This window comes from Ambystoma mexicanum, chromosome 3p (genome assembly GCF_040938575.1).
Source record: "Ambystoma mexicanum isolate Mex_15411 chromosome 3p, UKY_AmexF1_1, whole genome shotgun sequence".
NCBI lineage: Eukaryota > Metazoa > Chordata > Amphibia > Caudata > Ambystomatidae > Ambystoma > Ambystoma mexicanum.
Genome location: NC_090925.1, coordinates 334,183,860 through 334,205,418, shown reverse-complemented (window position 1 = coordinate 334,205,418; position 21,559 = coordinate 334,183,860). Strand labels below are relative to the sequence as shown.

The following is a 21,559-nucleotide window of genomic DNA, read 5'->3' as shown; positions in this document are numbered from 1 at the left end:
TTCCTTGGGACACTTCCCAGCTCTTATGATATTCTACTTTTCACTAATTCACATAGGCAGTTCAGTCTCTTGACTTCAAAATACATACAAAGTTATTGTAAAACACAAGCTTCTTAATAGGTGCTTTCAGGGGCTCTTCCATACAGGAGTGCACTCAAGTCTAGGCGCAGTTGTCGAACTACACAGTCCACACATTACACATCACGCAGCCAATGCCCCTTCTTCGCTGCTTCTCCTCTAATACTATGTCACTGTTTCAGCTCGACAGTGATGCTTGCTTTATTTACCTGTGTCACATTCTCCTGAAACAGAATCGTGGCTTGTTTGGCCACTATGCATTTGTTACACTTTCTTGCATTCTCCTGGCTCTTGCCAATGCTTGTTTCCCTAGGACATACAGATCCTTGGATTCTTTTGGCTGTTACCAATGCTTGGTTTCTCATATAATGCAGTTCTTTATATCATCTGGATTTCAAAAACTTTCTTTCACTCTGCACAATTTTCAAGAGTGCCCAAAACTTGCTTTCATTCCGTTCATTATTCAAAAAGTACTTAATTTGGCTTTCACTTCATTCAGTATTCAAAAGTACTTGTAATTGAATATGCATCGTTCGGTATTCAAAAGTACTTGCAATAATTTTCACTTAGTTCGGTATTCAAAGAAACGTTTGTTTTGGTGTAAATTAATATTCATTATTTGTTTTTCATATTCGCCTGCCAGCCCGGTATTCCCCTTCTTGGTACACTGACTGGTTGGAGCTTATGGCTCTTCTGTGAGGTCCTCAGCCACCACGAATTCTCTTCTTCCTGTGCGGTACCTCGCTTTTTCTCCCAGCGGCCCTCTTTGGCTCTGCTCACCCAGCAATGCTCCTACTGCAGCTTGGGATTCTTACGACTTCTTTGCTCCGTCGTGCCGGTCTCCCGCTTGCAGTCTGCCAACAGCTTCCAGCGTCCTTCAGGTTTGCTTTCCATGGCATGAACTCTGGATCCTTGAATGGGTCTGGAGTGCTCCGCTTACCACTCCGCCAATCCAGAGAGGTCTGCCTGCACCTAGCAGTCCGTAGCCCTGCTTCCACAGCTAACTCCATTTCCAAAAGAATGTCGGCTTTTGAAGTTGCTGCCACCATAATGAGTCCAGAAAAGACTAGACCGCTCACGATTGGGACGGTAGTTCTGCCTTACTCTTGCTGTCTGCCTCCTCGTCTCAGTACACAGCTGAGGCTGATATGTGTATGTATTAACAAAATGAGGATGTATCTTTCTAGTTGGTCTCTTCCTCGTCCCAGTATTGAACTGGTGTTTCTTTGGGAATATTTTGAGGGCGGAACAGAGAAAGGGTGGACAATGGCCTACAAACGCTTGAGGGATAGAGGGCTTGCTATGAAAGGGAAATGGGTGATACCATCTCTGACCTAAGGACATCCTCCCAACACTCCCCAGGTCTCCTCCACTCAGCTGACCCTCCCTTGCATATCCACCCCCAAGGTCAGGATCCCAGAGCGATGGCATTTCTCTGGCCACGTGAGAAGATGTTAGGGGGGTGGGGGAGAAGTGAGCACGCCCTCAGGTTCCTCACAGCAGGGAAAACATTTCCATAGATTCCTGAGCAGGCCTTGGATAAGCATTAGCAGTCAGACAAACGTCCTATATCTAGTAACATTTTCTACAACTAAACAATTTGCTGAACCAAAATGAATCTGCTTTGCCTTTACAATATGCTCTGCCCTGATCCAGACAGTCAGTCAGTCAATCTCCCACTGGGTCTTCCCGGATTGCCCTTAATGGCAGGAATACAAATATTTAGGAAACCATTTAGGTGGACCGGTTAGCTAACCCATGTATCCTGAAGACAGATTACATCATATTTGGTTATATAGAGCAGCCAGTCATCATCCAACAACGTATTTACTCCAGCTGGATGCCAGCTTGCACTAAGCACATTTCTGTTAGGCTGGCTGTTGACTTACATTAGTGCAATCATGATTAGGATCCAAAGCCAGGAGGTCTACCAAAGTCCAGGATATATTTCAGTTAGACAGTCCCTAGACCCAGAAGGGCATATTGCATTGCAAGGCAGAAACAGTATCAACACACACATTGATACACTGCAAATGCTGAGGCAGGAGTCCAATAGATCGATTTCAAAATCCCTGCTAAATCAGGACAAGTCTATAAAAATCCATGGCTCCACAGGGCCTAGAAAAACGTTACAATTCAGGTAAGTACTTCGTAGTGTGGTAGAGTTCAAGCATTGTTAAAGGTGCCCCATAGGATATAACAGGACAACTGTGGTTATTGTGAAAATCAAGATACAGAGAAGAATGCAGCAACCCTAATGGGCACCCGCGGAGACCCCAAAGAACGAATCCAATGCTGGGTTTGAGTCCCAGCAAACCCAGGAGAATAGAAGCAAAGCACGGTTCAGTCCCAAATGTAAAGCAATGGAAAATTGCGGTTGGCAGGGACCTGCAGAACCCGACAACCATGGATCACGGGGAGACTTGAGGGTGAGTATCCTCAATAACCCACCTACCCAAGGCCCAGACGTAAAGTAATCATGGTGTCTGTGCCAAGAAAATGGGTTCCCAGAAGACAGAACAGCCCGGTACATATAGATCTTCTTTTGCAGGATCATGTCACCCAGGAAGTTCAACTCTGATCCAGCAACAACCCTGAAGACCCAAAAGCAAAACAATCTTTTACAGCAGTGCAACCCACCATCCAGCAGCAGAATCCGCAACAGTGATAGCTTCAGGAGGATGGAGGAACCTGCAGAAAAAAAAAATGTGGATGGCACACCAGAAAAAAAGGCCCCTACAACAGGAAAATGGCAATAGCCGCCGGGAAAGATCAGGAAAAGTAGATGTGTTGAGCTTTTGGTGTCCCAATACCCTGCCAGGGCGGTGGCACCTTCCAGCACCAAGGCGGGAGACTGTGGCAGTAAATGGTGGTAAATGGCGGTAAAACGGAAAATGGTCCCTGAATGAATGGCTTGGCCAAAGCAGATGAGGAAGACAATCAGAAGAATGAGGAAGACCCGGGAAGGATGTCACGCACCTGAAATGCAAACCAGAGCACGGGCAAGAGCTGCCAGTCACACCAGTATGGCCAGAAGGTCTCCAAATTGCCTACAATGGTTTTCGGCAGCCAAATCATCCAGCAAGTAAATCAACGTGCTCCCAAAGTTCCCTAGACAACCAAAATAAATTAGAAATGCCCAAAACTAAATAGGGGAAATGTAAAAAGACTAGGGGCATCATGAAATGTGACTGCAGAACCCCCAAAAATGAAATTCACCCTAATAATATGCATTTTTGAGATCTACGAATGTAATAAATCCCTTAGCCATTAGCTCTTATGAAGGGCGAGGGACAATAATGCCAGTTGGCTTGAATGCCACGTCCTCATACAGCCTGTGCTGGTTACTGATTGCAGTCCCTATTTTAAACCATTCACTGGCTTTTGTCTCAAATCAACAACTTTTGATGCATTATAGCTCTTTGCATATCCTTAGGGTTCATCATACATTTCTCCCTCTCTGTGCCACCCCTCTATCTCTCTCTGACCGCACCTGATGGCAGATAAGCAAGCTAGTGATGGCACCTGTTCAAAGGGGTATTGTAGAAGGTTGGTAACGACAGAGGGGTCACATTACAGATAAGTCATTGTAAAGGTCAGCTCTTATCAGTTAATTGCAAAAATCAAAGTAGACTCTTTAGATCAACCACTAAATGGCAGAATATGCTGCAAAATGTCCAGGTCTAACGAGATGGTTAAGGATTCAAAAGCTGAAATTAACTTTATTAGGGTTTATCCAGTTTGGATTATTAGTAGCGCCTCAGCAGCAAAGAGTACTATAAGAATTGTCTATCAAGGAATTAACTGTTCATCAAAGCTGCAACTCAAAGTGACTGTTAGCCGTGAAGGGTCAGAAATGCAAGGTGGACAAATAGATAGAGTTTTCTTACAAGTAGACATCTTTATTTAACTAATAAGGGTGAGAAAAATGCCTCACTTACCCTAACCTAACAAGGATTTCCCTACCTATTAACTAACATTAAAGTAAAACACTCTAAAAAGGTTTCTGTCCCTCACACTTAACAAAACATACAGGTATAAGATGACTGATCAAACTTAATATAATAATTTGCAAACACAGTTTTATAACGAAGGGTCCTTTTAATCTGGGTCAGTTCCCTCTTCCCGGGATTAAAGCAGGAGTCTTAGATCAAAGTTCCAGTTACCAAAGTTCTTTTTGATATCCGAAGTCGGTTTGAAAATGTAACACAAAGTTCTCTTCACCCCATAAACTCTTCACTTGACACTTAGATTCAATGCAACAAAAAGTTCACTTTACAAACTTTCCACTGGGCACCTGGATCAAATGCAACACAAAGTTATCTTCCAATCTGACACTTCAAAGTTTCTCACAATGTTCTGCTTCAACAAAACCAAAAAACTTATCTTCCAACTCTTTGATTGTTCAATATCTTTTTCTTCATGCACAATAAGATTTTGTCAGGATGAGTTTTTATCACAGTTCAAATGATCAGTCTATTGTCCTTGCCACTTTTCACCACAATGCAGTAATTAAATGTCTTCTTCCTAGTTCACTAACCTGCCAGGACTAACCACTAAAAAGTCCCTTTTCCTGGTATACTCGCCTGCCAGGTTAACACTACAAATACTACTACTACTACCAGTACTCAGAGGTGAGGTCTACTTCAAACTTGATAAAGGCCTTCAACAACATTGAGAATTACAGCTTTTTTCAAAATGACATAATATACATGTATATTTGTTCCTCTGACTTGTTTGCCACGTGCAATGCAGTTTCATTTCCTCTCCCCCTTGATAATTATTACAAGGATGGCTTCTTTCCTGCCATCTTTGGGTTCCTTTTCTCCACCAATTAACTGTTGAAATATCTCCAATTTAGTTTTCTTTCTCTAGGAAAACATATTTCCCTCTTATTTATTATTGCCTCTCTTTGTTTTAGGCAATGCTGGTTTTGTATTGTCTCCTCTTTACGTTGGCAATGGTAGTTATAATCGTTTTCCCTTTCCTTTAGCATCGGTAATATTGGTTCTCTTGATCAAGTATTGCCCTCTCTTTACTTTGGCAACAATTAATATAATCTTTAGGTTTCCCACTTCTTTTAATAATTATTCCAAAAGTACTTTAATTCAATAGTTTGGTATTCAAAGGGTCTATTTCCACACAGAATTTTGTCACAGAGCGCCCCAGGGTCAACTAGGCAAATTCACTGGTCTTCCTCTGTGCTTCCTTCCGACCCACTGCCGGTTCAGCTGCTGCTTCCTGCATCCGGATTTAAATGCCTGATCGCTCAGGTCACACTTCCTATGCTCGTCGTGCCTTTTGTGTAGGGAAACCGCTTCACTCCTTGCGTACTCTGGTGCGTACCAGCCACCGAAGTACCGCACAGAACAGGGAGAGCTCTTCGCTCCCGCGGGACAGTCAGCATCCATGCTGCTTCCCGCTGCACAATCCCTGTACCTCGAGGCCCACACTTCTTATGACTCTCACGGGTGCAACACTCTGGAAACGAAGCTGTCTTCTCTCTGCTTCTGCTGCTCACACAGCTGACGAGTTCTCTTGGCCTGCACCTGAGGGTGCCTTAAGTAGTCAAAGGTCCCGCTCAGGTGTGGGTCATCAGAGCCCTCAGATGGCACATCAGAGTTCTGTTCCTCTGAAATTCTCTTCTTTGTCTCAGTAATCAACGTATTATGAAGTCCCTAATATCCTGAGTTATTTTATCCTGATTCACTTTATTCGGTTTCAAGGTTTTATTAAAAGGTACTTTCAGAGATGAATTTAAAGGAACTACTGGTTGGTTCTTGTTCTAGATCTTGTATCCAAAGGTGAACCATACCCCTTAGAAATGATGGTATTGATTCTCTGTTATACACATCCTTCTCATGCGGACCATAATTGTTCTCATCACTAATACCATGGGTGCTTCTGGGAAGGGGAACCCTACTCTGACAACACGTTATAGCTATTCTGGCATTAGGAAAACTTCTCCTTCTGAATAAGATAAATGCAGAGTCTCTTTTAATGGAGTCACATTATTCCCTTGGTGGCTTTCTCTTCCCAGGTTATCCACATGGCAAATACCACCCCCAGGGTTAGGATCGGGTAGCTGCTTCCGACCCCTGGCCACATGGGAGGAGACTTCAGGCAGGGATTCTGTGAGCACTCTGCAGGATTCATCACATAACATAGGTTAAACAAGGTGGGTTCCAGATAGGAGTTCTGCCGGACCCTCTTGAGTATAACGGGGCTGATTTTTCCATAACGTGCAGAAGGGCGGTGTCCTGCCACCCAATCCTCCCGTAATGAGTAAGATGTCCCACAAAAGCAATCGCAGGTAGAGAGACGCGCACTCTCTGCAGGAACCTTTAGCTGCCATCCAATCTAGATGAGGCATAGAGCTCTCCCGGTCAGTCATGGCCCAATAAGAATACTTTCTAGGTCTCTGCAGGGAAAGAGTACTCTCATGTCCTGCTGTCTCAGAGCTCGGCTGATGGAAGACCGGGTGTGTTAAGTTTACAGATGCATTGTGTCTGCATAACCATGGATCTGAAACTTTATGCCCCCAACACTCCCTGTTTATTGTTTTGTGGGCTTAAGCTATTAAGTAAAATGTTCATATCAATGAAACATTTTCCTGATCTGTGTCAACCCCAGCACGTTTTGCTTTGACTAGGTAACTATTTTACCTTGTCCCTAGGTGAAGGGTAATCTTGTTCCCCCCGCTCTCACCTAGTCTTGTACTCTTTTTATGGGTTACCTTTTTATGTCTCTCCTTAGTGTATGGTTGAAGTTATAGTTTCCTACAACTTTTAGGCTTAGGCTCGGATTGCCCCTATGGGCTCCCCTGTTAATTTATCTTTCCTATACTTGGGTGAACTACAGTTCCCAAGTAGTAAAGAGGGATTTTCATCCCCCTTTACATTTTATATAGCGAGCCAGCACATCCAACCTTATGTGGAGTGCTGGTGGGATACAATGTATCCCCTTTCTTACTTACCTGGTAACATTTTTGTTACAATTGTGAGTTTTACATGAACGGCTGGTGGCAGTGGTTTTACCTTTATTACTTTTAGTTTTTATTACTTGCAGGCTGTTAATTCAGCCTCTGTAATGCACAGAAGGGCCACCATTTTTCAAAAATGGTGGGCTCCTCCTTTATTCACCATTTCTTGTGTGCTTGCTGTTTCTAAGGCCTTCCCTTGCCAGTCTACGTGGGAACGACCTCAGTGGCTGTTTTGTCTTCGGCGGGAATCCTTTAGATCCCCTGCCCAGGCTCCAGAGTGTCTGGAAAGGAAGGCAGGAAGCGAGGGAGGAGTCCAAAACTCCACAGCCCTTTGTCTTCCACCTTGCCTGAAAGGGAAAAACTCCCAGTGGGGGGCTAGCTGTCACGATTGGACAGCCAGACCACCCCTTGCTGTAAAATGCAGGGAGAGAATGCAGAGGTTGTGCTATAATTCCTGAAAAAAACTCTGAACCTGGAAGCTGCTGACAAGGCGACCACTGGAGTTGAAACCGAAGATGAAGATGAAGAAACGAAGGCTGTAGCGATTTCCAGTGAACGGAGAGCATGCTGTGTAACCAGAGGTTGCTGTAACCCTTGCTTCCAATCGACCTGGGGATCCCAAAAACGGACAACCCTGACCCAGAGCCTGGTGGGATCCACTAGACTCAAGAAGACCTGCATTTTGAGCCATCCCACGTTGTGCTGTGACCTTGCGGGCTGCAATACCCAATAGCCTGGGTCCTCGAGTCATTGTGCAGTGCGCTATCTTACGAATTCCGAATCGACCTGGAACTTTGGTGGCCTCCTCCTGGCTCGCCAGAGATGTGAATAGAGTCCGAAAAGTCCCCTCAGAGTGCTGGACCTTGCAAATGACGAGAATCCGACCAGTGATATTCAGTCTTATTCTGGGTCCTGAAAAGGGTGCCAAAACCACAGAACCACATCCAGCCATGCAGAGACTCTTGCCTGGAACCTTCCCCATTGATCCCTGCTGCAAAATCCCTTCAAGAGTCCAGTCTTCCATCTTCATGCCAAAGGAATCCATCGACTGGGTTTTTGGATGCAGATCCTGAAGTCTCCCTGCTGCAACTCTTCTTCTGTGTTGGCTGGGGTATTAACTTACCTTAAGCCTGTATGATTTCTGTAAAGCTTTTGAGGTGTCTGGGAGTCCTCTCATCCAGTTCACCAAGGCCCACTACTGGACTCCTCCTAGGGCGTCTTCTCTAACTGAAGTCCCTGGACCCTAACTAACTTTAAAGTAAAGTACTTACTTGTTTGAACAGTCTTCTACAGGAACTCTGACATTTGCTTGCAACATACCCCTATCTCACCCTACCCACAGCTGGCACCTAGACCACTAGGGTCCCTCTTCTGCCTCTGAGTGAACTCATTCAATAGACTAGGGAAGGACTGGATAAGTAACGGATTCTACGCCTCATTACACGGATGGCGGAGAACAATGGCACTATTAGCGCCATGGTTCATGCCGGTAAAATACCGGCACCGCCTTGGTGGAAAGGGGAATTACCGCCCCATTCCAAGGTTGGCGGGGCGGTAATTCCCCCTTCCACCATTGCCCTTCCCCATTCCCATTTTTGCCCCATAGGGCATAATGGGAATGGGGAAGGCGCTAATTACGGTACCGCAAATTGCGGTACCGTAATTAGCTCCCTGGGTCCCTTTGCGGGTTGGTTTTTAACGCCTGCAAAAAGCAGGCGTTAAATTCCCCAACCCACAAAGGGACCTCGTAGTAAGGCGGTAAGGATTTACCGGTACCGATAAAATACTGGTAGCGGTAAACCCTTACCGCCATCCGTGTAATGAGGCCCTCTGTCTTGAAAAGTATAACAAGTGTTTAAAAGTGCTAACTTGTGAAAGAGTTAGTTGGTAACTGCAACTCAGAGAGAGGACAGTTACAAAAGTTCTTACTTATCTTGAATGTGTGTTGTGCCATTCTGAAAAGTATATATAAGTTTAATATACTCACCTATGAATTGGCTGTGCCTCTTTCCCAAAGGTAATGCGGTTGGCTTCACTATTTCTTTCAGAGAATGGGTGCATATGGTATCCGACTGGGTCTTGCTCCCCCTATCAAGCTGTATAGCCTGTTTAGAATATGCCTGCCTTAGGTTTTACCTACCTAGAATAACACTGAGTCACTCATGAAGTGTAACATTGGGTTTTGCTTTCCCTGCTCTATTTAAAACAGTCTTAGGTTTATACCTACCTTCAAGTTGCTGATAGCTCCTTTAAAAAGTATACAGGTTTTACTCACCTTGAGTTGGCTGTGTGTCATCCTAAAATAAGTTAAAGAGTTATTGCTTACCTTGGTCTGTATTCCACTGACCTGAAAAGCAACTGTAATAGTATATTACAACATTAGGTTTTACCTGCCTAGAATAGCTGTGTGCCATTCTTGAAAAGTATTCTGTAGGTGTTGCCGACCTTGTTCTGCCCGGTGCATCCTAAATTAGTGTAAAGAGTCCTTGCTTATCTTAGACTGTGTTCCACTGAGCCAAAAAGCCACTGTAATTGACTATTACACACCAAAAGGTCTTACTCACCTGATAAAACTGTTTTATTGTGAATTAGTTATAGATATACATTGTTCCTTGAATCTGTGTTCCACTATTCAGAAACGTATCCTGGTAATAGGGTTGGTTGATTATGTGATGTCTTTGATGAGTAGCATAATTGACAGGGTTTACTACCCTTGTGCTCTAAAAGTAACATGCTTTTTACTACCGATGAATAGGTGTGCCCTTTACTAAATGTGTATGATAAGGTCTGATGTACCGAGAAATACTATTAGTGTTCTGAACAAGGTCTATGCTTTTGTCTGTGTACTTTGAAGCATAGTGTTGCGTTTTTATTATTGTGGCTATATATAATGTGATGGTACTTATTTACCTTGGTCTACTTGTATTTAAATAAGCCCTTTATTTTTACAATCCATAGGGTTTGCGTGGTTATTTGGACCATATGTATACTACAATTTCTTTGTACTGATTCTACAGCTCTCCCTCCCTCCTAAGATAAGTCTGGCTGCTACCATATACTCAGGTGGTACAGCATTATACTAAGAGTGCCGTGTACTGTCGCAGTTGAATGGTTTTACTCAGCCCTTAGTTGGACTTCAGAAAAACTGTCCTGACATGCGGCACAGCAGATCAAAAGGAGAGCTTGGCTGGAGGCAGAGGGCATACGAGAGGGATAATACTGGGCCAGCACATAGATAAGTAAAAGGTGAGGTTGCGTGACTGTACGCAGATGTGTATATGCACACATGTGGCCAGGGCAAGACTGACATGTTATGCACAGGCATAATGAAGAGTGGGAATGCTTGCATATATTGTGGACCTATGCATCATGAAGCCATGTTTTACAGGGCAATGCTAGCATATATTGTGGGTACAACCATCAAGAAAATGTGCTTTATAGTAGCAGGGCTGGCATTGATTGTGGCACAGACATCATGAAAATGTCCTTCAAAATGCTCTCATGCACTTTTGGCGACATGTCATCTGCTCGTTTTTGTCAAGTATTACCCAACAGAACTGAATGCGAACTGTATGGCTTTTTACCCAATTTGTTCTAATTTTGGAGCTGTAAAATGCATCATTTCAAACATTTATCTTAGAAATGTTCTCATGGGGAGAACCCACCTGAATCTCCCTTGGTGGTTTCAAGTTAGCTAGGTCTGCTTAGGCTAATTTGGCGAAATGATGTACGCCCCTTCACAAAATAAATTCACCAGCTGCTTCACAAAATAAATTCACCAGCTGCCTGCGATAATGAAGAAGCTGGAAACCTCACCGTGCAACCCATATCTTACTTTAGCTACTGTCTGAATAGATCAATAAGAGAGATACATAATGCAGGAGGAACAGTCCTATGGAGCAAAATCTGCCAGATCATTTCTATTAAATGGCATTGGATCGAGGGATGGAAGGGATGAGGCGCAGTGGGTGAAATGTCATGCTTAGCCCCTGAAAGGCCAGTGGTTTTGGCCAAAGGCCAGTCACATATGTGAGAAATATATGGATCCTGGGCTCTTACCTTAGTAGCATTTCAGAAGCACCACATCTCCAGATTTCTCTTTGGCCAACCTATGCCCCACCCCTTGAGGTTCCCGCCACACCTCCATTCATGGTAACACACCCACATCCCACACGATACACTTCATGGAACTGCAGTGTGGAGAACTGGTCACTCTGCCTTTTGGTCTAGGACTGTTTGACCCAACGCCCCATAAGAGAAGTAGTCGACTCACCAAGGCAGGAGGTAAAGGACACCCGCGCTGAATCCGGTCACCACCATCATGAAGGCAAAGACCACAAAGTTATTGGTGACAAGCGTGATGACGATGAGGGGAGGGATGAAGCACTGCATGGAGCAAAGGCAACAGAAAGGGAGAAGAGGGACAGCATTCTTAATTTAGATTTTGAATATTGTGGCCAAGACAAAAGGCACTCACAGCACTCGCACAACACATATGCAACATTGAGCAAGATACACAGTCATTTTACATTCAGTCACTTTAGGGGTACATGTGAACAATGAGGAAATGAGAGGGTATGTAGCAATTAAGGCAGGGAGACATCAGTGACATTGGAAACAAAGAAAGGTTTGCAGAAAAAACCAGAAAGAAGCCTTTTGTCAAAAGAACATTTCCCACAAATCATTGTTTGGTGCAAAGGATTTCTCACAATGTTTTTTCACAAAGAAACAAAAATGATTTGCAGTGAACAGTCTGCACACATGGGGAACTGGTTGCAGACGTGCAGTACACATTGTAAACTGACCCACCCTTAGGCGCTGGAGCTTTAGTGCTCGTACAATGTAACACATTCAGGGCCTCACGTTTTAAAGAATTAGACCTCGCTGGTATCTCTGATGCACTCTGTATTCCTTTGATGGATGATTTGCTGGGCGTGTTGCATCATGCAGAATTCCTTTTCGCCACTGATCTGCACAGGCGTCCCTAAGGGTGGGAAAAGGCCGAACACAAAAAAGATGTATTCATTTCAGTCGACTTTGTGAGGCCTCCTGTTAGGTAGATTTTCATTTGTATATCATATCCCTTTCACATGCGAGTCCCCAGCACTTCTGTTCTCCTGAGTGAGTGGGAACCTTTTTCCACACTCACTCACTCCTTTACCCTAACTTTAGGATCCTTTTGTATTTCTTTTCATACCTTTTTCTTGGAGTAATGCTTTCCTCCACGTTTTGTGGCATCTATCTTTGATGTTTGCAGCACACAGCGCTCTCTGTTTAGTGTTGCTGGGTGCCCCCTGGGTTTCGCTTTTTATTTTCTGTTATTTCCCTTATGGGAACACATGTTCTCATGGGCAGGGGGATATTTAGTATCCTTCCTTCCTTTCTTTTTCTATTGTGGGATCAGCACATCCCACATTATGCAGAGTGTTGAGGTGAAGGGGGCTACACTGTATCCCCTTTCCCACTGCTGCTATAACTTTTTGGTTACAGTGACAAGCTAATCTGAATGGCTGGTGGCAGTGGTTTTATCATACCTACTTTCGTGCAACCTTTACTCCCAGGCTGTACTCACAGTCGCAGTAGTGCACAAAATGGTGACAGTGCTCTTTTTTCACCAACTCAAGATGGCTTGTCCTTTCTTCATCTGCCCTGTAGGGTGGGAGAGGTCCTGGTTTGACTTTTGCCTTCAATGGGATCCCTTTTTGAAGCCTGCCAAGGCACCAGTCTGTCTGTGAGGACAGTAAACGGCGGGGGAGGAGCGGGGGGCTGTTCTTTGTCTTCTGCTGTGCCTGCCTGAACCAGTTCCAAATGGGAGACTGGCTGTCCTGAAAGGATAGCCACCACCCACAGTTTGAATGGTGCATGGGTGCCGATTGGCTGGGTTCCTGAGATCTGTGGCCATTGTGCAGTGCATTTCCTTCCGAAGATTGAATCCTCCCGAAACTTTGGTGGACTCCTTACTGACCTTCAGAGGCAAGATTCCCACTCCTCAAAGTCCCTTACCAGAGTGCAGGACCGAGAAAGCGAGACAAATCGACTGGCAGTAACTGTTCTTTACTGGTGCTTTGAAAAGGGTGCCAAAATCAGAGAACCACGAGGAATCCTTTGCCTGGAGCCTCTTCACTCAACTGCTGCTGTGAGATCCACTCCAGTGTCAGTCCTTTCTTCTACCTGACCAGGAATCCGGTGACCCGGTCTGCTGCATGGCGGGGGCATCGTGCTGCAACCACTTCTTCACATATAGGTACTGTGCGACTCTTGGTAGAACTTGCCTAGAGTTACTTTGCTGCTCCTGCATTGCTGGAGTGCTAGTTTGTGTGTTTGGGAGTTCACCCATACACAAAGCCTGTGTTCCTTCAGGGAGCCTTCCCTGAGGTCCCTGAAGCTTTTCCCCAACAAAGAGTATTACTAACTTGCTCTAAAGAATTCCTCTGGAACCTTTGACTTTCTTTGGACTTCTCTACAGCTTGTGCCTTGCTTTTTTTGATCCTCTCATCTGACCCAGAGACACTCATAATTAGATACGAATGACTACTAATGCCTAAGGCCTCTGTGAAATTATTACATGTATTTACCTGGAACAGTTATTACAGAAGTATTTTACTTACCTTTTGAATTGCATATTGCCATTCTCAAAGTATTACAAAAGTGGTTTACATACTGTGAATAATGCATTGGTCTTTCTAAGTGCTTACCTTTCTGAAGAATCACCTTTACCTTAGTGTGTATATATAAAATAAACCATTACTTTTATATAACATTTAGTGTGTTGGTGTTTCTTTGGGACAATGTTTTCCCCTCCTAGAATAAGCCTGGCTGCTCAGCCATTGCTACCAACATACTTGTGTGGTTCAGGCCTATAATAAGAGTTGGAGCCCTGTGCCCTGTGATGAATCCTGCAGAGTCATCACTAAATCCCTGCCTAAAGTCTTCCCCCATGTGGTCAGGGGAAGGCAGCCGCTACCTGATCCTAACCCCGTTGGGTGGTAACATGAGGGAGGATCACATGGGAGGAGACGGCTGCTAAGGGGAAGTGGTCTCTCCACTAGAAGAGATGCAGTAGTCATCCTCTTCTGAGCATGATATTTCCCTAATACCTAAATATCTATCTAATGGTATGCTGTCAATGTACGGTTCCCTCTCCTAGAAATACCCAAAGCACAGAATATGTTTCCCTTATATAGAGGTCCAAAGGAAAACCACCAATTCGTTTAATAACCTCCCCTAAACTTGACAACTCTCAGTTAACAAATCAGTTTAAATTAACTAATCCGAAAAAGAACAAAAGCATTATGGACTTCAAGTCCCATAATGCTTGTGGTATTGGGACGATTAAGAGGGACTCTGAGTTAATGAAGTATAATGAGGAGTCTAGTTATTGTGGTAGAAAGCATCTGAGTGGAAGCCCAGGAGGGGTGGCCGGGCAGCGACTGCGCAGCTGGAAGTGGCTCTGAAGAAAACTGTGCCATGTGGGAGATGATCTCCCAACACACCGTGAACCGCTCTGGTACAGAAGTTGAACCGGAGATCACACAGAGCTGTCAGAGCTCCCCTGAAGTACTGCGGGTACCACAGCACCTGCGAGTCAAGAGGATACACCAAGGTATACCGGTGAGTTGGACTGAAGCAGATGACACTAGGGCGCTCCGAAAAAGGCTAACTGAATTTTATGATTTTGAATACCGAACAAATGAAATAAGGCAAACTGGGCGCAGCTAACAAGGGATACCAATAAGGGAACAATTGCTACTCACATTGCCAGCAGCCAAGTGGTTGCATAAGCATAAAACAAAGGCTGAAGGATTGCCACCAGGTGGCGCACGGATAAAGTCCACCTCCGTGTGAGCTCCTCGTCCAGTGGTCCTTAAAGTGGCTTGAGCACACCCTGGGAGACTGCCCACCCACGAATGAACGGTAGCCAGAGGTGGCTGAACCTATTCCCCGCATAATGAGCGAAGGAGCGGAGAAAATTGGATGAGTACTCATGTCAAACAGAGATACTCGACTGTTGCGCCAATTGGAGATGGCCCGGATGGCTGAAACTGAAAGTGAAACCGGCTTGTATGCCGCGTGAAACATAGCAGGAGCTTCAGTGCAATCTGATGCAGGGGAATCTCGGAGCCGAAGGACACTGTCTCTGAGACTTGGGCACTGAAGTCAATTCCCCCTACTGTGACTCCCGGCCCGAGTCGAAAGTCCTGGTGGACCCTGAGTGGAGCGCTCTCCAGACTCACACGAGGTGAGGCGCCAAAGGAGGCGGTCACTCCGACGCGACCCCGACAGTGGGCCTGTGGCTGCCCCGCTCTCCTCCCGTCTGGATCCTCCACAAGTGAGTGAACTCGGCCTCTCTGCTGGTGCTGCTCCTTGTGAGGCATACAGAGGTGTGACCTGCAGCATCGGACATTGCGGGCCCGCTCCCCCTCAACTCCCGCGCAAGATACCGGACCTGTAGGTACGTGTGAAGTACCATCCCATACGCCGGCTCCGGCTCAGTTATTGTCCGTTCCCAGGCCCACCCTCACTGGCATCTCCAAGCGAGGAGAGGAAAGCAAACTGCAATCTATGACTGCACCCTCAGTAATTCCCCAATCCCATTGGCACAGTTTGGACGCATCAGAGCGTTTGGTCTGATACACGCGCCCACACACAGACCAGCGTGAGGTGCCTCCCGCTGGGTTGACAGAGGCTGGTGACACCCGTGGGCTCTCCCAAAGACCATGCTCAGACTACAAGCTAAGGCCCTGGACGGTTTGGCACATAGACGGAGGGGCGGCCTCGCAGTCATCTAAACACTTCAAGGGGACAACAAAGACCGCATAATACCAATGCAAGAAGGGAAAAGAAGGGGATACGACCCCCGTTCAACGGACCCTAGCGGATGTGACCCGAGTGGACACACAATCCCAAAGTGACGAAGGGTTGCGCCCCCAGTCTTGCGGCGTGTGCCCCCCTTCACGCACCTGGGGGCTAGAATTGACTGATACAGTTCCACGTGTGGCCCACGAAGTGAGAAGGGGACACAAGACCCACATTCACCGGCTTTAACAAGGGAGGGTTACCTTCCAGGCCATAAGGCCCCCAGTACCACGAACAAACCTCCTCCAGTACCTTGGTGGGAACATACTGTCTATTCACCAGGACACAACGGTGTACCTGGTCGAGGTGAGGGTTGGGCCCTCAGCTCTGGGGCGTGTGCCCTCCTCCTGGTTCGTGACCAAATGTAAGTGGACACCACCAGGGTTGCGCTCCAGAAAAGGAGAAGAAATAGATATACACCCACCCGGACCCATTGTAGGGTAAAAGCTCATGGTGAAGTTGCTGCCAGGCACCAACAGTGTATACAAGAGAAGACGGGAGCCCGGCAGAGGTGTAGACGTGGTTCCCCCCTTCCACAAACAGCACCCCGATACGATGTGCCCATGGTACACGAGTAAGCGCCAAGTACACTTGTCAAAGCGCTAACCAGCCAGACTAAGCGACCAAAGTGCCCAGAGGAAGTGAAGTGAGTAGAAAAGATAGACCCTGCCTGTCCTCTGTCTGGACGGCCCCCCATGTGGAGAGGGCCCATGATCTAACAGAGAAGTACTCACCCCACAGTCAGTGGCTTTAACCTCATAAGCAGAGAGAAACCAATCCACCAGACTGAACCACAGTAATGAGGGGGTTGTAACTGGTCCAATAAGTGGAGTGACCACACGGAAAGGTGGTTGGCAAGGAACCTACAGTGGAAGCGGAATGCATGTAAATACGGCAGAAATTGGCATCATATACATACACCCCATTTCGCCTTGACCCTGAAATCCCTCATTACCGCGATATGGCGAGCTCAGGAACTGACTCTGCGGCAACCAAGGGAGATGTGGCAGCATTGTTAGAAGAAATCAAGAATATGAGAGCAGACATAGGTGGAAAGGTCGTCACAATCACCCAGAGGATCGACAGGATGGAGGAGAGACTCGAAGGGGTTGAAACCAATCAGACCTCATTTAATACCCTCGAGAAGAAATGTACCAGCGAATAACAGAACCGGAGACACAGGAGGAGGAATTCCGTCTAAAGATGGACGATTTGGAAAACCACAAACGACGGAACAACCTAAGAATTTTCGGTATTTCAGAGAGAGAGAGAGAGAGAGAGAGGGGGGGAATCCGACCAGGACCTAAAGAGGACACTCCATGGTATTATGAAGCTCTTATTCGAGGATGACTCCATCGAGGAGGCAAAAATTGACAGGATTCATAGAGCGTGGGAGCTGCCGGAGGCCCATGGACCGTCCTGGTTCGGTTCCACAAATACAGCAACAGGGCCAGAATCTTGGGGAAAGCGAAACATAGTGGCCCAATCACTCTTGATGCGGCCAGAGTAACGATCTTTCAAGACCTGTCATCACTAACTCTGGCCTTGCAACGGATGTGCATGCCCCTCACGAAATGGTTGAAGGACCAAGGAGTCCGCTACAGATGGGGTTATCCATTTTCTCTCACGTTCGAGTTGGAAGGACGCAAGGAGAGGCTGACGTCAGAGAAAGATATTAAAAATGCATAGCGGATCTCCTGGGCAACCAGGGAAATGACCAGAGCCAGGAGGAGAGGAGAGGGGACGACAGACAGTGGCATATTCAGGGGCTCAGACGGAGATGGATACCGGGCTCCAGGAAGTACAGGAGGTGGACATTTAGAAGACTCTGGTGTGTTTTTTGGAACTCCAACCAAAGGTATGGTAGCTCCTTTAGGCGAAGAGAGGAGACCTGGCCCTAACGAGCCCTGGAGAGAGTCGAAGGCTCCAATGGCTTGTGACTGGGAGGACGCCGTACTGGGTATTAATGCCCAGGACTCCAGTAACCACAGAGAAAGGGGCCTAGGATGGCTCTGGAGAATTGGGGCATAATGAATGCAGATATTTGAGACACCCGTATCCCCGTGGTCCAGGTGCCGTAAAAACTAAGGGGTCATGGCCGGTGGGAGACCTGTTAGAGACATTTGGGGTTGTTTGCTATGTTGGGGGGAATGAGGAGGCTCAATGTTATTGGGACTGTTTTGAGAAGGGACCGTGAGGAAGCTGGTTCCCGTTGGTGGTCCGAACGCAGCCTGGTGATGGTAACCTGGCAGTTTTGCATGCCCTTAAGGGGCGGGGGACTGAGGGGGTGTGGATGAGGGGAATAGGTAGGAACGGGACCCTTATTGAGCAGTCTATGGGTGGTCATGGGTGTTGGGAGCTTGACCGCTGGGGTATAACAACGGCATAATGTGTGCTCAAAGGAATAAATGGCTGCAGACCTAGGTACTCAAGGGCATAGCCTCCTCAGGGTGGGAACACTAAATGTTAAGGGACTGAATTCGCCCATGAAAAAGTCGCTAGTGGCCAGGGAGTTTCGAACAGCAAAACTAGACGTGTTATTTCTGCAGGAAACTAAATACGCATGCGGGTAAGAATGCAGGATCCTGGGTCCAACAGTGGAGGTAGAACATCGGGGCTCTGGCCCCCTGAGAAGGGCGGGCGAGGGAATTCTCGTGAGGAAAGATTTGAATCTAGAGGAGAAAAAGGTGCGGGTAGACGTAGAGGGGAGAGCTCTACTGATTGTTGGCGCTGCACGGAAAGTCACGTTCACACTGGCAACTGTGTACCTCCCTAATACGGGTCAGTCTCGATTCCTGCAGAGAACACTTCTGAAAATTATGCTGGAAGCCTCCGGACATGTAGTTTTGGGGGGAGATTTCAATCTCTGGGCGGATATTACATTGGATAGACAGGTGGGTAACCCTTAAACACAAGACCTGTCAGGTGGGGGTGGTCCAGGGGGCATGGAAATGCTAGAAGTTTATGGGCTGATGGACGTATGGAGAAGCCAACACCTGAACGAGAAAGGATACACCTTTTATTCGACACCTCATGGTAACTTCACCAAGATCGATTATATGGATATCACAAGTGACCTATGGGATGCAGTGGCAGGCTCAGAGATCTCCCCGACCACATGGTCTGATCATGACATGGTCATGGGCAATTTAGGCTCAGTGAGTCTTCCTCACAAGGGGTCTAAGTGGAAATGTAATTAGTCACTGTGGAAGGATCCAGTCTTCCGAACTGAGAAGGAGGGGGGAAATAAGGGAATGCTTTGAACGTAATAACATGGGTGAGGTACCAAGGACAACAGTTTGGGAGGCGGGAAAGGCAACATGGCGGGGATCCCGATTAGGGAGAGAGCTAGTAGAAAGAGAGAGAGGGCGCTGATAGTAAGTAGACTGAGGGATGAGATAGCCCACCTAGATAGGGTGGCACGGAACGCCACAGAAGAGAGGGAAAGCAAGATTCTGGAAGCCAGGCGCAAGAGAGAAGAACTCTGCATCCTAGAAGAAGGTCAGATAGTTCGGAAGCTACAGCTTCTGAAACAGAAGTTCTATGAGAAAGGTGACAAAGCAGACGCAATGCTAGCAGCCAGATTGCGTGGACACGGAGCCGAGAGATCAGTGCAGTCCATAGAAGGGAAGGAGGGTGCCCCGATTTTGGGGATAGAGGGAATCCCAGAAGCTTTTGCAGCATTTTACAAGACCCTGTATAAATCTGAAGCTGATCAGGTGCGGTCCGAAATAGACAATACATAGAGAACGGGCAGATTCCGAAGCTTTCTCGTGATGAGGCAGATGAACTTGATGCCCCAATTATGCCAGAAGAGATTAAGAGTGCCGTGAAGAGAGACTCGCTGGGGAAAGCCCCGGGGGAGGATAGGTATATGGCTGGTTTTTACAAAACTTTTCTTTCCGCTCTCCTTCCCTTCCTGGTGGAGCTGTTCAACGACATCCACGAGACCGGCGTGGCCCCTGACTCTTTCTCCTGAGCGCTCATCACTGTGATCCCTAAAGAGGGCAGGGACCCCAAAAAGTGCGGATCCTACCGCCCAATATCGTTATTGAACATTGATGCAAATATCTATACAAGGGTGCTTGCAGCGAGGCTTGAAACATATATGCCTTGCCTGATACACTAGGATCAGGTTGGATTCATAATGGGCTGACAGGGCGTGGATACTATACAGAAGACACTACACCTGATCCACGAGTCACGTAACATGACAACCTGTCCTCCTCTCGGTGGATGCAGAAAAGGCATTCGATAGGGTGGAATGGGGTTTCCTAGAGTCGGTTCTGTATAGGGTAGGACTGGGTCCTCGGTTTAGCAAAGGAGTGAAGGCAGTGTATACTTCCCCTAAAGCCTCAGTAGCGGTCAATGGCGGGTACTCCCGATGTTTCCACTTTGGTAGAGGAACGCGGCAGGGTTGCCCTCTCTCAGCCATTTTGTTTGCTCTTTCCCTTCAGCCCCTGGCCCAGAAACTCAGAGGGGACCCACAGGTGGAGGGACTGAGGGTCCGAGGGAAGGAATACAAGGTTGCCCTATACGCGGATGACCTGATGTTACACGTACAGAACCCTCTGACATCTATACATAGGGTGATAAACTTGATTGAACAGTACGGCACTTTGTCTGGTTTTAAGATCAACAGGGCTAAATCCATTTTGTTCCCACTTCAGAACACTGTCCAAGGGCAGACTGACATATTCGCCCCCCCCTAGGTCTAATGATTGGTGGTGACACAATCCACTACTTGGGGATAAACCTAACGAGGGACCTAGATACCCTATATGAGGCCAACTTTCCTCCCCTTCTTTCAAGCTTTCTGACAGGCCTAGAGAAGTGGGGAAAACTAACTATATCCTGGCTTGGGAGACAACTCCGTGAAGATGGTGTCCTTGCTCAGATTCTTGTGCCCATTTCAAATACTACCCATTCGCATTCCGAAATCCTCCTTCTGTGAGATAAAGATGGCAATCCTGAGGTATCTGTGGCAGGGGAAAAAGGTAAGAGTAGCATACGAGGTATTGAAGTTGCCCAAAGATATGGGTGGGATGGGCCTTCCAGATTTGCAAAAGTACTACGAGACAGCGCAACTAAGAGTGCTTATCCCTCATCTCAGAAGGCAGAATGGACTTCAATGGGTAGACTTAGATCCTTTCAATCCGGCCCCATTGGCGGAATGGCTAGGGTTTCTGAGGAAAAAGCTCATACACAGAATCAGGGATCATTCTATACTCAGTACCATATGGGAAATCTGGCAGGAAGGGGCTAACACGCGGGGCATCACTGCATGGCCACTCCCCTTGAGTCATGTTTGGGCTCCTTGAATCAGAGAAGATATCCCTAATCAAGATCGATTTCAATCCTGGTTTGATGCTGGTCTGGAGAGAGTGGGACAACTCTGGAAGGCAGGCACTTTTGTTACGATCTCCGACGTGGAGGCCGCTCTGGGGATAGTCCCTCTTCCGGTCTTTCCCTTCCTACAGCTTAAAGGGATACTTACAAGGGATATATGGAAGAAAAAAGTCCAGAGAGACCTTACACCTTTCGAAGAGATCTTAAACAAATGGACAGACACTAGGGGTCTGATTTCTGCGATGCATAGGGCCATGATACTTGCGGGGAGAAGATCAACTGAAAAGCTGAGGG

The 21,559-nt window shown here is 46.7% G+C and overlaps 1 protein-coding gene across 2 annotated transcripts in view; it reads right to left on the bottom strand.

Annotated features, from left to right (window-relative positions):
• LOC138580398 (sodium-dependent lysophosphatidylcholine symporter 1-like) overlaps positions 1-21,559 on the bottom strand; it is a 586,401-nt gene that overhangs the window by 200,947 nt on the left and 363,895 nt on the right. For both annotated transcript variants that reach the window (XM_069650918.1, XM_069650917.1), the window contains exon 11: positions 11,334-11,446. In XM_069650918.1, coding sequence (XP_069507019.1) covers positions 11,334-11,446 — 113 coding nt within the window. The remainder of the gene's footprint in view (positions 1-11,333; positions 11,447-21,559) is intronic.